This window comes from Urtica dioica, chromosome 4 (assembly GCF_054948205.1).
Source record: "Urtica dioica subsp. dioica isolate 48M chromosome 4, U.dioica_male_clone48M_v1_H2, whole genome shotgun sequence".
Taxonomy (NCBI): domain Eukaryota; kingdom Viridiplantae; phylum Streptophyta; class Magnoliopsida; order Rosales; family Urticaceae; genus Urtica; species Urtica dioica.
This window is the reverse complement of record NC_142759.1, coordinates 14,877,041-14,893,039: the sequence shown is the minus strand read 5'-3', so window position 1 is coordinate 14,893,039 and position 15,999 is coordinate 14,877,041. Positions and strand designations below refer to the sequence as shown.

The 15,999-nt window shown below is 37.0% G+C and overlaps 4 protein-coding genes across 5 annotated transcripts; all 4 read right to left on the bottom strand.

Moving 5' to 3' along the window:
* Positions 1–1,086: 1,086 nt before the first annotated feature.
* Positions 1,087–4,550, bottom strand: MKK6 (MAP kinase kinase 6). The gene is made up of 8 exons (XM_089613356.1): positions 4,279–4,550; positions 3,507–3,591; positions 3,209–3,343; positions 2,561–2,785; positions 2,284–2,466; positions 1,923–2,146; positions 1,802–1,847; positions 1,087–1,696 (listed from the first exon to the last, which is right to left on the bottom strand). The coding sequence occupies exons 1-8, from the start codon at positions 4,350–4,352 to the stop codon at positions 1,604–1,606; spliced, it is 1,065 nt and encodes a 354-aa protein (XP_089469482.1). The 5' UTR covers positions 4,353–4,550; the 3' UTR covers positions 1,087–1,603.
* Positions 4,551–6,325: 1,775 nt separating this feature from the next.
* On the bottom strand, positions 6,326–8,959 carry LOC149400748 (glucan endo-1,3-beta-glucosidase 13-like). Of its 2 annotated transcripts, none has more exons than XM_089612652.1 (4): positions 8,659–8,959; positions 6,992–8,287; positions 6,874–6,913; positions 6,326–6,792 (listed from the first exon to the last, which is right to left on the bottom strand). In XM_089612652.1, the coding sequence occupies exons 1-4, from the start codon at positions 8,717–8,719 to the stop codon at positions 6,660–6,662; spliced, it is 1,530 nt and encodes a 509-aa protein (XP_089468778.1). In that variant the 5' UTR covers positions 8,720–8,959; the 3' UTR covers positions 6,326–6,659. The 2 variants fall into 2 exon arrangements, with proteins under 2 accessions (XP_089468778.1, XP_089468779.1); XM_089612653.1 differs by having other exon boundaries at positions 6,883–6,913; positions 8,659–8,956.
* Positions 8,960–11,440: 2,481 nt separating this feature from the next.
* PRF4 (profilin 4) lies at positions 11,441–13,022 on the bottom strand. Its single transcript, XM_089611509.1, has 3 exons — positions 12,579–13,022; positions 12,360–12,497; positions 11,441–11,728 (listed from the first exon to the last, which is right to left on the bottom strand). The coding sequence occupies exons 1-3, from the start codon at positions 12,708–12,710 to the stop codon at positions 11,594–11,596; spliced, it is 405 nt and encodes a 134-aa protein (XP_089467635.1). The 5' UTR covers positions 12,711–13,022; the 3' UTR covers positions 11,441–11,593.
* Positions 13,023–13,101: 79 nt separating this feature from the next.
* DER1 (DERLIN-1) lies at positions 13,102–15,764 on the bottom strand. The gene is made up of 7 exons (XM_089611508.1): positions 15,566–15,764; positions 14,807–14,942; positions 14,637–14,710; positions 14,334–14,427; positions 13,849–13,977; positions 13,497–13,657; positions 13,102–13,393 (listed from the first exon to the last, which is right to left on the bottom strand). Exons 1-7 carry the CDS (start codon positions 15,580–15,582, stop codon positions 13,258–13,260), a joined length of 747 nt encoding a protein of 248 aa, XP_089467634.1. The 5' UTR covers positions 15,583–15,764; the 3' UTR covers positions 13,102–13,257.
* Between the last annotated feature and the right edge of the window lie 235 nt (positions 15,765–15,999).

Sequence of the window (15,999 nt, the reverse complement as noted above, 5' to 3'; positions counted from 1 at the left end):
GATAGGGTCACGTCATCTTTGTGGCTATTTACCTAAGATTTACGAAACGTTGAGTATTTAATAATGTCAAACTCTTAAATTGACTATATTCCTAATGGACCAATTTATTATTGTAAATTAGAGTTCCAAACATAATCTTAATTATTGCATAAGCATACACATAACAGGTCAGAAATTTTTTAAATAATGAAAAAATATTCTATATTATAGCGTGTGACATCACCTTGTTATGGACGTCTAAAATTAGTCTCCCTTCGCTTGTTCATTTTCTCAAAAGAGAACACGTTCAATGAATCAATAAGTGAATCATAGGACATGATATCATTTTGCAGTGTTTTAGTTAATGCATGGATTTGCTATGCCTTTTTTTTCATATATAATCCTTCGGGTTTCGTGGGAAAAAAAAATTAAAAAATTACAGGCTTTTGCAAACCCAAATGGCTCCCACACAAGCTGCCACAACCATCCAAATCAGGTCGTGCATATAATCTTCTCTATGCTTATTCTCTGGGTAATGTCTAAGAAACAAAAGAAAAAGAAAAGAAAAAGCACACAAGTGGCCCCAAAAGTGATGTCTATAGATGACTGAGTTTGAGGAGTTTGTTATGATCTAAATATGGTCATTTTCTCAACGTGGGAAAAGCTCACATTGGTCCAGATTCAGAAGAGGATAAGAGATTACTACGAGATGAGCAAAAGGAGAGCTATTTGGACCCCCTATATTAAATTTTTTATTCCAAAACTATGACTATTTAGAAAATTATTGATCAAAATTTAATAAATTCTTTTTATTCCAAAAGTATGATCATTTATTGCCAATCTTGTCAATAAATAACTGTGTTTATTGACAATAAATCGGTATTTATTGACAAACTTAATCATAGTTTTGGATTAAAAATATTTATTGAATTTTGGTCAAAAAATTTATAAATGATCATAGTTTTGGAATAATCTCTAATCCATCTAACAAAAAATTATTAACATTAGGCTTAAAGGAAAAAAAAAAAAAAACAACAACAAACTTCGAGCAAGACTTATTTCGATAAAATCTAGTTAATTATATTTACTTAAAAATACGAAATTGGAATTGGGATATAATTTTAATCAGGCTAATTGCAATGTCAAATTCACTTTTCTTTTTTATCACCCTGACATGGTTGACACTACTTGAGATGATAACAAGATGAGAGAGTTCCTCAACACGCCACAAGATAGACAAAAGACTCATAGCAATAATACAGCAATATTAAAGAACATGTTTTTGCTCATAATTTCAATACTTGACATGTTACTATGACCAATCTTGGCTGATCCGACTGGATAATGGTAGCTAAAAGTCAAAACTTATAATACCCAATGACAAAAGAGATAAATACCTAATGGACTTTTTAAGGAAATATAACTTAAGAACTTTCCTCCCATGTGTAGTAAATACTAAATATAGACTTATAAGAAGTGATGTGAACCTTGATGCAGAGGAGAAAGAATAACTTTATCCAATCCAATGAGCTTTCAAGGACTCGGATATGTGAATATAGGTTATATGGAGTGATTTGAACCTTGCTATACAGGAGAAATAGCAAGCTTATCTTAAGAGGACAAGCTATCTAGGAAAATTTACAGGTGGCTCCAAGCTTCCAACCAGGATTCCCAAGTCGATGTCTTTATCTTCAAACTTCTTGATAAATGGATGACTCTGGAACAGAAAAATAAATAGTATCAAAACCTTATTCTCATGAAAAAAAAACCCATTAATTCATAACTTCAAGATGAGCATTTTTCAATTGTTAGAATCACTAACCAAAAGGTCCAAAGAAGATGCCCTTTTTCTGGGGTCCTTCTGGATGCTGCAAATACACAGGAAATAAACTTAAACTCTTGGCAACTTTGAGAGGCGTGACAGTTTGTATAGGAGAGATTACCAAGCGGAAACAAATAAACAGAACTCCGGTGAGAACTGGTCCGACGGAGCAGAAGGTGGTGGCTTATGCACAATTTCTTCCAAAAGCTCGTAAAACTTTGGATTTATTTCTTGATCTTCAGATTGTAGATAAGGAAACCGGCCTATAGCGCACTCCAGTACAACCAATCCCAAACTCCAAATGTCGCTGCTATACTCATAAGCGCTGCCGCTAATTCTCTCTGGCTGACACCACAAAGTGAAACCGATTACTTAAGCATAAATCATTCAATTATGTAAAAACAATGTTCCAAGGTTTAAGGCCAAACATAGACAAGAAGAAAGACCGCTGAAAAAGTCTATTTCCGGAAGAAATCACATACCGACATGTAGTTGAAAGTACCCACAAACGTATCCCTTTGAGCTACGTTGCTTGCGAGCGTTGCACTCACACCGAAATCAGTAATCTTTACTTCCCCTTTGTGGTTTACTAGCAGATTGGACGGTTTTATATCCCTATGGATTACATGCCTCTCATTATGCAAGTAGACTAGGCCTTTTAAAACCTGAAACGTACGTGAATAATCAAGAGAACAAGGATTAGGAAAAAGGTAACATATTAAGTAATTTTTTATTTTTTTTAACAAGCAGTTCTAGTACCTGTTTACACAGGACAGCAAGATATGGCTCGAGAATCGTTTTAACTTGCTTAATCACTTCTACTAGAGAGCCTCGGTCCATGTACTCAAGCACAAGAGAAAAGGCTCCGTTGTGATAGAAAGAATGGTGACAAGCCACCACGTGCGGACACTGTGCTGCCTGGTTGATTTTCAGCTCCTGCACGATCTGTTTGCGTATTTCTTCATCGACATTCATCGGGATGACCTGTACCAAGAAAACAATTCTACATTACGACGCTCGTAAAAATTAATGCAACATTAATCTCGACATTTAACAGGATACTGCTAGATCTCAACCCCTTTCGAATAATAGCACCTATACATCCCAGTGTATTGTGAATTCAAATCAACACTACAGTGATTTTCTACTAATACTTTCTTCAGCTGTGTTACTACTACGAAGCTAAAGTTAGATTAGCTTGAGAATTCAGGTTAGCCTGTCACTCGGAAGGATGATATAACAAATTAAAACTTTTGAATTCAACGGAACAAAAGATACAACCTATAAAGGTTAAATAAAAGCATTTCCCCAAACTAGCACAATCCAAAATTGTTCGGTGATGGTCAAAACATGTTATGAAATGAGAAAAGAAATAAAAAATAGCAAAAACTTGACTGGTATACTGACCTTCAAAGCAAACAGCTTGCCAAGCCATTTATGGCGAACAAGTTGTACTACACCACCGCTTCCCTTACCAATGACTTTAATGGTCTCAAGATCTTCTAATGAAAAATCAAAATCGAGCTCCTTGGTACTAGCAAGCTGCTCGATGATCAAACAAGGAAGGTGAATCCTTTTATAGACAACATCAGAAGCATAATTAAGCAAGTAAAAAAGGGAAGAAAGAAAAAAAGAAACCAAGAAAATACTACATTTCAAGGATGAACATTTAAAAAGAAAAAGAAAAAAGAAGAAAAAAACTCACTCGGGGTCCCTTTTCTTCAGAAATGAGCCGTAGACCTTTCTGGTTTAGAAGCAGATCGCCATCATGAAATGTGCCGCTCGTAGTCCTAAGAATTTATAGCATAAATTTTTAAAACAGTAAGTGAGAAGGTTTCGAGACATACTTTTGGAATGAAAAATGAAGCAAAAAACCATCAAGTATTAGGATACAAAGTTCTGAAGAAAAATATCGATTTTTCGCGGATCATCTCCAAATAGTTTTCAAAACTTCATGGACGAATCAAGTTCTTTTTACTATAAAAAATGATACCAAGAAAACCTAAAAGAAAATACTTCTTTCAAAATTTGTTTAACTATCTGCTCAGTCGTGATTATTTTCGATATGTTTTTCGCTTTTCATACATCTATCCCCAATAACTACCAACACCAATTTTTTTTATTCTTAAACAAAGAGAGCAGCTCTAAAAAAGAAAAAGAAAAAAAAAAAGTTCCAAACTTATGTAGAAATTACCAACTTTGGCCTAGACAGAAGATCATTTAGAAGATCTAAACTAATAGACACTATATTATCAAGAGCAAGCCAAATTCAGTAGATTAATTTCCCAAAATGAAACCGTTTTTTCCCTTTCACATGGCTAATTTATAGCAGCAACAAGTTCTAAGCTTTGAAAAAAAACTATTTCATTCCTTTTTCCACATTTGCTCAGTAGCCAAACAGAGCACAAGTAGTGTAAAAAAAGCGACATCACAGGCAGATATCAGAGAATATCACGAAACGACAAGAAAGAACTCACAAGAAGGAGGAGATAGGGATTTCTTGGGCGGGGACAGAAAGCTTGAGTTGCTTTAATGGCGTCTTGGTCTTCATGTTGAGGTTCGTTAGGGTTTCAAAAGACGAATTCGGAGCGGGAGAGAGATAGAGAGAATGATTGAATTATTTGTGGAGATTCTTTTATTAATTATTTATTTTACGAAATCGACACCAATTGAAATATTTAGTCGTTGAAGTTGGGGATCGAATTCAAACGGCTTAGGCCGCGAAAATATTAGATGCTGTCTATTTTTATTTTTATTTTTTTCCCCTAAAGAAGCCTCATTCACCTTCTAATTTTATATTAGAGAAATAATAAGAAAGAAGAAAAAACAAAAGCATTTTTTTTTTTTTTTGATGAAAAAAACAAAAGCATTTCAAACCGATAGGATTATGGTATGTAATTTTTTTTTTCACTTTATAAATTACGTCACTTTATTTATCTTCATATATACTCACACACTCTAATGAAATTTATAGTGGATTGTATGACAATCAATTTAGTTCTTACAATATAAGATAAAAAGATGTGACTATGACGTAAAGACCAGGATTTTATGAAATTCTCGTTCCGACATTATGCCACCAGAATATCCGTTCTGGTAGATAGTCATATTGAAACTTGTTGATAATTTTATATGTAAACTTTCGAAACATAACTATTCATGAGATGTAATTTTGTTATAATATTTTTATCATAATATTATTAATAATATAGATTAAATTCAATTTACATATTAGTACTTTTTTTTTTAAATGTAAGTATTTTAATCTCTTTCATTAATCATTTAAATTTGATTTTTTTAATTTTTTTTATCAAGTACCGGAAATAATTATTTCCATGAGACTAATCATTACCATTAAGCTCCGAAAGGCAAAGTTATGCGTAACGAAAGTACTACTTCCGTTAAGCAAAGGTAGGCACTTTAACAGTAGTAGTATTACCGCTTCCTTCCGTTGCCTAGGTTGATTGGAGACACAAAGATAATCTTGCTTGTATAATGAGTTTTCTATTTACAGACGAGGTTGCGAGGAACCGGTGAGGAGACATGATGGGATTTCAGTTAAGCATTAGCCTTGATTTTTATTTAATGTTAAAATCGAAGTGTCTTAAAAAATTGTTAGATTGGTTAATCTTGTTTTAAAAATAAAAAATTTATCAGTTCAAAACAGGCAACGTCGACTAACCCCATTTGTTTAGAGAAATTTCATTTTGTAGACTTAAAAATTATCAAAATATCAAGATTAGACCCATTAGTTTAATAATATCCGAAATTGGACTTTTGGATACTTTTTGGACAAAAATGTCCTTGAAATTCAAATAACCTCTTTTCCTCTCTCATTTCAAACCCTCTTCATCTCTCTCTCTCCCTCTTTTTTTTTTTTAAGAATTTGGGTATGTGTTCAGCTTTGATTTTGAGGGTTTCGCATCGTTTTTGGGAAGATTCCATAGTTAGAGTTTCTAAAAAAAACTTAGAATCCGATCATCGAAAATAATCCGATGAATCTCATTGGAGATCATCGGATTTTTCCGATGACCTTCAATCCAAAATCTTTGTTCAAAATCCGATGCATTCCGATGAAATCCGATGCTTTATATATATATTATATGGACTTGCAGAAACATTTTTGTCCGAAAAGTGTCCAAAAGTCTAATTTCGGATATTATTAAACTAATGGGTCTAATCTTGATATTTTGATAATTTTTAGGTCTACAAAATGAAATTTTTCTTTGTTTAACCGGTTAAAAGCTGAATTTTGTTGTTAAGTTAAAACTATGATAATATAAGTTTGTTAATAATAATAAATAAAAAATAAAAAAAATAATAAAAAAAAACAGTTGCCCCCATAATGAGTAAAATGCACATCTTTAACCGAGAGGGGTCGAGTGCTAATCCACGAGATTATGGAGCCGTTGAGTGGTCAAAGCACCCAGTTCCCCGGTTCCTTGTAAATGAGAGCGCATTTTTTCACATCTTCATGGCTAGTTGCTTATTGAATGCATAGTGATACTCGGTAAACACAAACAATGATAGAAAAACGACTGTATTCGCATCAAAAACGACAACTCAAGAAGGGAGAAAAATGATACGAAATCCTTAAATATTTTCCGGGAAAGCTGATGAAATGTAATGGAAGAAAAGACAGGCTCAAGAACAGATAGTGGTACGAAATTCGCGTCGTGCACTACAAAAATACTAAGCCTAATCTTTCATACAAATGAATCTAACAAAAAAAAAAACAATTACCACCAAAAGGTGCACAAAATCTAAACTACCATATGTCCATAGACCACATAATTTGATCCTCCATATATATACCTTGACATGGCGTTTGTCAGTTCATCAATATCATACAAAACTCTCAGCCCAAAAGAAACAACGAAACGATGGTCACCGGAACAAACGTCATCAACAGCGCCGGAAAAACACAGCGCGTCGACAAAGATTTCGCAGCCATCGTATTAGTGGTGTTGCTCGCCATAGTATTGTTGCCCCTGCATGAAGAAACAACCATCACATTTACATTGCATTACATTAATAATAACAATAAAATTAAAAAAAAAGTAATCACCAACCAAACTAACCCTGATGACATGTAGATGCATTTGTCATAGCCTGCATGAAAAATCAAACTAATTAGAACACAATAACAGCTATGGATTTGGTTAGCTTGTGTGGGAGAAGAGAACATACTCGGATCTTGGTCAACCTTAACGCCGTCCCCGCCGAAATCACAAGCCACGTCGCTCGCCCCGTTCTGCTGGTAGTAACTATTGAAGGCGAAGGAGGCGTGAGAAGCCAGGCTGTCGGGCTCGAAGCACGGCTGGCTGGGCTGGATCGCGGTGCAGTCCACGTTCCCCGACCCGCAAGCCCAGTCCAGCGCGTTCTGGAGATCCATCTCCGCCGACTTGTTGGACGCGATGCACCACTTCCTCACCGTCCCGGTCCCGGTCCCGTTCGTGGGCCCCGTGGAGTTCGGCCCGAACCCGACGTCCACGGAGCCGCGGCCCTCGAAATCCAGGCTGTACACGCTGGTCATGTCGGGGTAGAAGAGACCCCAGTTCCTCTCGGACTCGATCCCGGGCTTGCGGTTCTCGTTGAAGAGCGAGAAGAGGTAGGCGTCGACGGGCTGCCCGGGCCTGCCCGGGGTGCCCGTCCCGTTGATGACGTGGCGGACGAGGTTGGTGTTGTAGGTCTGCGCGTTGTCGGGGGTCGCGGCGGTCTCCTTGGCGGAGCCTTTCGACGGCCAGCCCGTCTCGGTCACCATGACTCTCACGGTCTTGAAGTTGAGAGCGGAGAGAGCGAAGTTGAGCGCGTCCACCTGGGCGTCGAACATGTTGGTGTAGAGCAAGCCCGTGTTCGGGTCGATCACCTCCGACGAGGCCTCGAAGAGCGCGTAGTCGAGCGTGACGTTGGTCGAGGAGTCTCGGTACGCGTAGTAAGGGTAGATATCGATCATGAACGGGGAATCGTTCTCCGCCAGAAACTCGAGCATGGGTTTGAGGAAGTGCGCGAACCGGCTGTCGAACGCCCCGGCCGAGGGAGGGAACGAGCGCGAGAGGACGCCCAGCGAGTGCGTCGTCGAGACCTTGATCTTCTTGTGGAGCCCGGCTTTCTTGAGGGCGTTCAGGACATTTCTCATCGCGGGGACCACCAGCGCCGAGGCGTTGTTCGGGGCCTCGGTCACCTCCGAGCCCACCGTGACGTGGGTGATCTTGGTCGCGGGGTAGTAGGGGAGGACGCTGTTTTTCAGCCACGTGTCGGCGTTCGATTGGAACTGAGAGAAGGCGAGGAGGTCGAGGTTGGAGACGCCGATCATGAGGTCGATCCCTGTGTTGGCGAAGGCTTTCAGGACCTGGATGTTCGAGTCGTAGATTCGCACGTGCTTTATATCGTGGCTCTTCACCAGCTCCGCCGCTTTCTCCGGCACCGGAAGGTCGTCGGCGTTTCTTCCGTAGCACACTCCGATGATGCTTCCGCCGCACGAACCTGCCCGGATGTCCAATGAGACCATGAAAATACGGATTTGATATTCTATCTCCTAAAATTTAATTGAAATGCTCTTTCAGCTGATTCAAAAAGTAATAAAAAATGTAATAAATGAATAGCAGGGGAAAAAAAACTCGGGGCATTGTCATTTCGGTCAGTTTTAAACTATTTAGGGTTTTACTGTAACAGAAACCCGCACCGAACAAGCAAAAAAATCCAGTATAACTATAAACTAGGTTCGATTCGAACAAAGATCCGATGAACAAAGTGCAGAAATGCAAGAGAAAATCTGAGCGAAACCACACAGAGAATAGTGATAATAGTAAGACTAAAAAAAAGCAGAAGAATCTGGAAAAGGAAAGAGCACGAACCGAAGAATAGTGCAATCAACAGTGAGGCAAAAAGAACAAGCCTGAACACTCTTCTTCCCATTGCGTGTCCTTCTCTCTTGTTGTTGTTGTTGTTCTTCTTTCTTCTCTTCCTCTGGGATTGTTTTTATCGTAACGTTAATGTTCTGAGAGCGCAACGGCTCTATGTACCTTTTCAGAGAATAGTTCACTCGGAGCTCGACAGACTAGTACTAGCGAGCAAAGAAGAAGAAGAGAGTGGGAGCTTTTAATACTTGTGTTCTGTGTACTGTCAACTGTGAGACTGTGAGTGAGTGACTTTTACTTTGTTTGTATTGTAATAGTGCATGTCATATCAGTATATCACACAACACAACTATAGTAATAAATAAGAATTTACTCTAAATCGCCTGTGTTTGTATTTATTTTCAATTTTTTATTGGAAAAGGCACTGTGTTTCGGCAGAGTTGTGTCAGCCAGGACCGGACGCGAGAGTTGATTTTATGAAATCTGGTTAAGTCTGTTGCCTCGATTCCGAAACGTAACATCATTTTATTAAAATATACGAACTTGTGTGCGAGGTTTAATAATCTTTCTGGGTGTAATTTTACGCTTTTGGCCCTATTTTTGTGTGTGTTGGTATTCGTAATCGTGTGAATATTATAAAAGACATTCGCTTCCGTTTGTCTCGCGACTTGTTCTTTTCTTCAGCCCTTTCTCGAGTCCAGGTCCTCCAAGATTGTCATTTTTTTTTTAACAAAACCAAAAATGTGGAAACGTGTAAACATGTTGGATAACAAAAATTATATGGTAAGTAATACGAATCTAGTTTGTACATTGTAATTTAGTAATAATTTTTAATCAAAAGTCCCTGTACGAATATTGTTGAATATTTACTGAACAGTTGTCCCTTTTTTGTTCGATTGGAGTTTTAATTTAGATCGAGCCAAGTAAGGTGAGGAGATCTGATCCGTAAAACATATTCATAATCACGCAATCTTGTAACTAATTGACTACTAAACGTCTTAATGAACTACTGTACAATCAACTATCCTATAGAAGGTGGGGACGGAGATCTTGGCCTTTCTCGTCCGAATCTCTCAGGCTGTACTGATGGGTCCAATTATTCACTCCAATATTTGTTACCACATAATAATTGTTAATAATAGGGTGTGCAATCTGAAATGATAATCGGACCAAAACGTTTTAAACCATTTGACATGAGAAACGCCAAAAAAAAATGTATCTGAAATGTTAACAAAAAAAATTCTAAAAATATGTTGAGCAACAAATCTTTAGATTTAAATGTACTAGAATCATTAAAACAATTAAAAATTAGAACATGAGACTTGTTTAAAAATCGGACTGAATTAAGTAAAAAAAAAAAAAAAACTTTTTAAATTGCGTGGTCCAGTCCGAAGTTGATAATATGACAATCTTTTGCGACATGACATCACAGAAATGTGTTATTAGATGAGCCAGATCAAACAAACAAACATTTTCCATTGCATAATCATGCATGATATCTTTAAATTTTTATACAACCTCTGTTCTGGAACCACATATTTGCCTCTCAATATTGCTCAACATATCTTCAATAACATTACTATGAGAGAAGTAAATGAAGCATAATATCATAAGATTTAGGGACCTAAGATTTATTGATCATGGGCTACCAAGAAAAGGGCATGCACAATCTTAGGCCTTGTGGATCAAAATAGCATTGTGAGAACTATTCTTGGAACCAAAACCATTGAAGAAGTCAAGGGAAATTGGATTTGGAGCATATACAATGGAGATGAACGCTAAAGTAATAAACTCAACAACAAAAAAAGCATAATATAAATGTATCACAATCAAATAAATAAACCAACATTTTGTGACACAAACAAGCACCTCAAGTTGAAATTTCAAAACCATAAAAATACCTCAAATCATCATAACTAGGATAGCAAGCTACATATTAAGCCTCCGAGCACTATACTAGTCTAAGGCTCATTTCCATACATAACAAACAACACTGTAACATAATAACGATAATCCAACCTATGAGCCCAACATGAATTCACATGATATAGTAAGTATATAGAGCATTTTTTTCCCCGATACCATCATAGATCTCTTATGTTAAACACTATTCTTAGTTATAAAAAACTGAACTTATTTGCCCGTATATTCATTGAAATGCTCTTACCTGTAACAACTTGGTTCGTCCTATCATTGAAATAACTTCTATACATTGTCATCTTACGGTGAACTACAAGTATCTCAGTATTATTTTCCGACATGACATTGAGTTACGTAGGTATCAGTCTATCGAAGCTAATGTATTAATTCTTAATTCAATGTATGAATTGTTGTTCCCAACACACACACACCGGACTACGATAGTTTTTGAGAGTCCATATTGTTCAAGATTGCAATACCGTGTCTTAAAGACACTACATAAAAGTTGTTGAGTTCTTCTATTTTTGGTGCCTCTCGTACAAACCTCGTATGAGGATCTTCGCTTATCTCACTGCGTTCAATACCTCAGGTTCGGTTCTTGTACGGGAGAGGGCACACTCCAAACAATTACTAATCGATAGAAACGCATAGGCGAGAGCTTCGTTCTCTCTCCTTTAAAGTAGGTATCTCAAAAGCAATTTGTTTCGTCTATGGATAACATACACCTACTCTTCCTCTCTTTCAAGCTATTATGACAAAAACGCATCAATACGAATATGAGATTCAAGTTTGAATATATAAATATATATCATATAACATCCAGACCAAAGACAGCATTTTAAAACTGCTTTTTCCAGGGTTATTAATATTATTTGCCTACAAAAATGTCACGGCTCTTTTGAAGACTGAATAAACAATAAGAAAAAAGAAGTACAAAATAGACGTCTCAAAAGGCATACATATAATATATATATTAATAATAATTAAAAAAAAAAAAAGCAATATAGAAAGCTTAGAGGCCTTGATCAACAAGATAATCACCCAATTTCTCAACAACCATGTTGCATTGCCCTGGAGCCACAGGCTCTTCATATATACCAAACACAAGAGCTTGTCCAGTTTTCTTGATGGTCACACCTCCAGAACCCTGCACTCAAATATTACAATTAAATTTTACCACATTTACATATTTAGTATATTTTATACAGTAAAGTTTTTTTTTTTATTCACCGAGATCGTTTAGAGATGGGAAAACTCATCACTTTTTTTTTTTTTTTTTGTTGTTGTTATTTAACTGCTTTCAGCAAGTTAAAATTAACCGAATTTTAATTGGTTGAAAAATGGCCAACCGATTTTGTTAAAAAAATATTTTAATTGAGTTTAGGATGATTAAATAAATAACGGCTAATCAAGAAGTTTGGGTAAAGAACAAAAAAATTAAGGTTAACCAAAATCATATTTGGTGATCGCTAAACTTTATGCGTCGTGGCATGTTGTTCCATATTCATTTTTCTTTGGCACCAATATTTCCTAAACTTAAAAACTTGGCGCTCGTCGCCTTTTTCCCTAACGTCCGTCAATAATTTTATAAAATATCCAGTTTGCGACCAGCATGAACCTTTTCTTGACGGCAAAATATTCAGCTTATGTGATTTTACACTCTAATCCAGCGTTTTTCCGGTTTGCATCCATACGGCTTTTTATTTCGCCAATCAATCGGACTTTACATTTACAAAACGATATTAAGAAGTGACAATATTACCCTAACAAAAAGGTACCTTTTTGCCACGAATAACGGCACCAGGCTCGCCTTGGATGACCATGTACTTGGTGCCGCCGAGGTATAAGCCCGTCGGAGCAAGATGCCCCGGTTCCTCAAAGTCCTTCAGGATTCCATTGATCTCCTCATCCTTGACCTGAACACATTATTGACATATGAGATACACACATTATTGACATTATTATACCAAAAAATAGCATAATAAAAAAGGAAAGACCTTGGGGAAAGAGGAGCTCTGGGCCCAAACACTGGAGTCGTGGCCGATGATGGCCGCGGCTGAGAGGCGGTGCTCCTCCAAGCCGTCGATGTCGCACATCAAGTGATCGTCCACATAAGTTTGCCACGACATTTTCTATCCAAGTTTCCCTTTTTTTTTTTCTTTTTTTTTTTCCTTAGCTCTCTCTCTCTCTCTGTTGCATGCGTTTTTCTCAATATACGTACATACGCGTGCGAGTGTTTTTTAGGATTAGAAAGAGGGCCAGAGATTAATATGGATCTAACTTTTTCCTTGACCCTACATCTAGTTTCTACTCTTTAAGTCTTGTTACCTCTTCTTTGAATTTTTCTTCTCACAAATATATTATCTTGTATTATATTATGACCTGTCATTTTAATCTGCCTTCTCTGTTATATATTTACTTTCCGTAGGAGTAGTATCATAATTGTCATCATATCATAGTATTTCTGCTCTTAAAATGAATGGATCTCTTTTTATCAAAGTTTCTAAGAAATACTCTAAATGAAAACAAGTCACTTCTCTGTCATGTCATTGCTATCAGCGTTAAAAATTAAGCATGGAAAGAACTCATAAGTAACAGTGGTCTGTAAAATCAAGGGCTAAGCCTAAAAACAAACGTTTACAAAACGTATGATTAAGAAAAAGCAGGACAACTAATCTAATCACTGAGCCTATAAGACCTTCCACGGAAAGCTGTGCCGGTACTCCTTTCAGGTTGGGCTTGGGCCTGGGATTGGGCTTGGCTTCGGACACTCGGCTGGGCTCCGATCCTCCATCTACCAACAATTCTGTTACTGCATTTCACGAAAGTCAAAGGAAATCCATCGGGGAAACAAATAATCTAAAAGAATCGCATTATTTAAGAATCTTTCATCATAATAAGGAACAAAAGGATACACCCAAATGGGAGTCTTGAGTATGTTGCGTCCACCGGCCAAAGGGTGTAAGACTGTCAAAAAGTAATAGAGATGACCCGCGACGATTCCAAGCAGATCGGGCATGATCGGAGACCCGAAAATGACGTCCAACGCTAGCATTGCCCACGGCAGATAAAACGCCTGCAAAAAATCACCATTTCGGCCCCGGAATTCACAAACACAAACAACAATTTATTCATAAACTTGGTTCACCATTTGCGAGGGTGGAACAGTCCCTTCTGATTACACTGCTATACCACTAGACAAACCACAACGCTTATTTCTGCTAAAATATAATTAAATAAATCAAACATAAATATTAAGTAAATTACCTTTAGTGTCACAAGGCCATATATGCTAATGTTAGCGGTCGGAAATTCCCGGCTCCATACGTAGACGAGCATGAACACGAGGGACACACCCAAAAAGCCGGTGTTAAAATAAGGAATAATGGACAAAGTCTGAAAAGAAAAGAAAAATTGAGGGCATTACGGGTCAAGAACCAAAAAAAAGAGTCTGTTCACAATTTGAGAGGTGAACAATTCTCTCCAATTACACTATGTGCCACTAATGAAAAATACAGTTAAAAGATAAACAACTCTTCTCATACACCGTGATGACGCTTTGATGACTTATTTATACCGAAGCATGACTAAAGTAAATACAAAATATTACGGTGCAAGAAAAACACGGGGAAACGCAAGATTCAAACTTTGAAATTCTATTCACTGAACGCCTATCACACGACGAAGCTCGTGTGTGCCGAGGATGATATTCACTAAATGAGATTAAAATATGCTCTTAAGTCTTAACATACCAGTAAGACTAAGGCTCCAAATATCATCATCCACAAGAAATCCGCTGTCCTCCGATCAAACGGTCCCTTTTCTAGTTGAACTCCGTACCTAGCTCTGATCAGTAATAATATCAGAAAATGAACACATAAGTTTCTTTCGTTTCATCAAGGAATCACACACATACATTGATCCCCAGAATTTTCATTTCAAACAGCACTACCCTAATCCATGTCCGCTCATACAAAATTCAATCGGCGTGCTCAAAAAGCCGAGAAGCCATATTTTAGAAAAATCCGGGTTCAGGCTACAGAGAAATTACTCACATCATTAAGAGACGAATCCCAAAATTTATAGAAAACGGGCCAAGGAAAAATAAACACGTGATCAACCTCCATAACTGCAAGAAAATAAATGGCACTTATTCAGATGTGAGGAGAAAAAAATTATTGAAACGTCAGTGGAAGGAAAATAGTAAATGCGGATTGATCCGTACCTGCAAACGAAAAATTATCAAAGGGTAATATAACGCAAGAAACTTTGCATCGTAAATTCCCAATTGATATCCCACAGTTGTCAATAAGCACACAGTCCCATAGGCCTTGCTAATCGGTGGAAGAGAGTTGTAGAACCTGAAAGAAAGAAAGTAATAGACAAACACTACATTATTAGGAAAAAAAATAAAAATAAACAGAGCTTGAGATAGCTCGTAACCACGAGAAAATTTACACGATATGGACACAATCTAGCATCTGGGGGATAAAAAAAACATCCAAAAAAATTTCTGTTTTTTTTTTTTATCATCACTTATTAGTTTTCCCAAATTGACATCTCATTTCGAAGTCACGATACCGGGGTTATCTTTCTGATTTATTGCCAAACACTTTACGCAAATCTGAGCCTATGAAGACCAATACAATTCCATCACTCATAAGCAGTTCACTAAAATTTACTATCTTCGAACCGAAACGAAGTGTATGCAATATGTGTCGCAAAACAATGGGAATTTCAATGAATATATAATGTTAATTATCAATTCCTAATACACCAATCACAATCCAATCGAAGGAACGATAACCACTGGCAGGGGTTTGATCAGCTAGAAATGTACAACCCTTACATTCACCCACACAAAACCAAAACAAAAATCAAAACTAAAACTAAGACGATCGTAAACAGAGTCAAACTATGGTTCTCTAAACTTTGAAAGTGACAAATTGAAATATATTAATTGACAAGAGGGAAAGGGTATTACTCGCCCGGAGAAGACATATTGGAGCCCGGAAGACCTAATTTGAGTGAATGCAGAGATTTTAGGTACTTCGTTCTTCTGACCTTTTTTCTCTCTCGATTTCGCTTAACCGAGATAAATCTATTTTCTTTTTCTGTTATTGGCTCTTGAATTACCGCCCAAGAAAGCTGATCAATTAATTAGTTGATATATTATTATAAAACAATTATATATATATATATAGCTAGCCTAGCTGATCTCTTATCGGACTTCAGAGACGAGTACGCGATCCAAAAGATTCTGGCTTCACACGCTTTGTTCAATCGGCACGTGCCTAAAATTGGGTCTTGTTTTTATTGGGCCGTTAAATTTTTGCTTATCGGAGTTTCGTTACTGCTCGGCCCATAATAATTTATGTCTTCTAAAAAAAAAAAAAAAAAAGGGATTATTCCTATTCT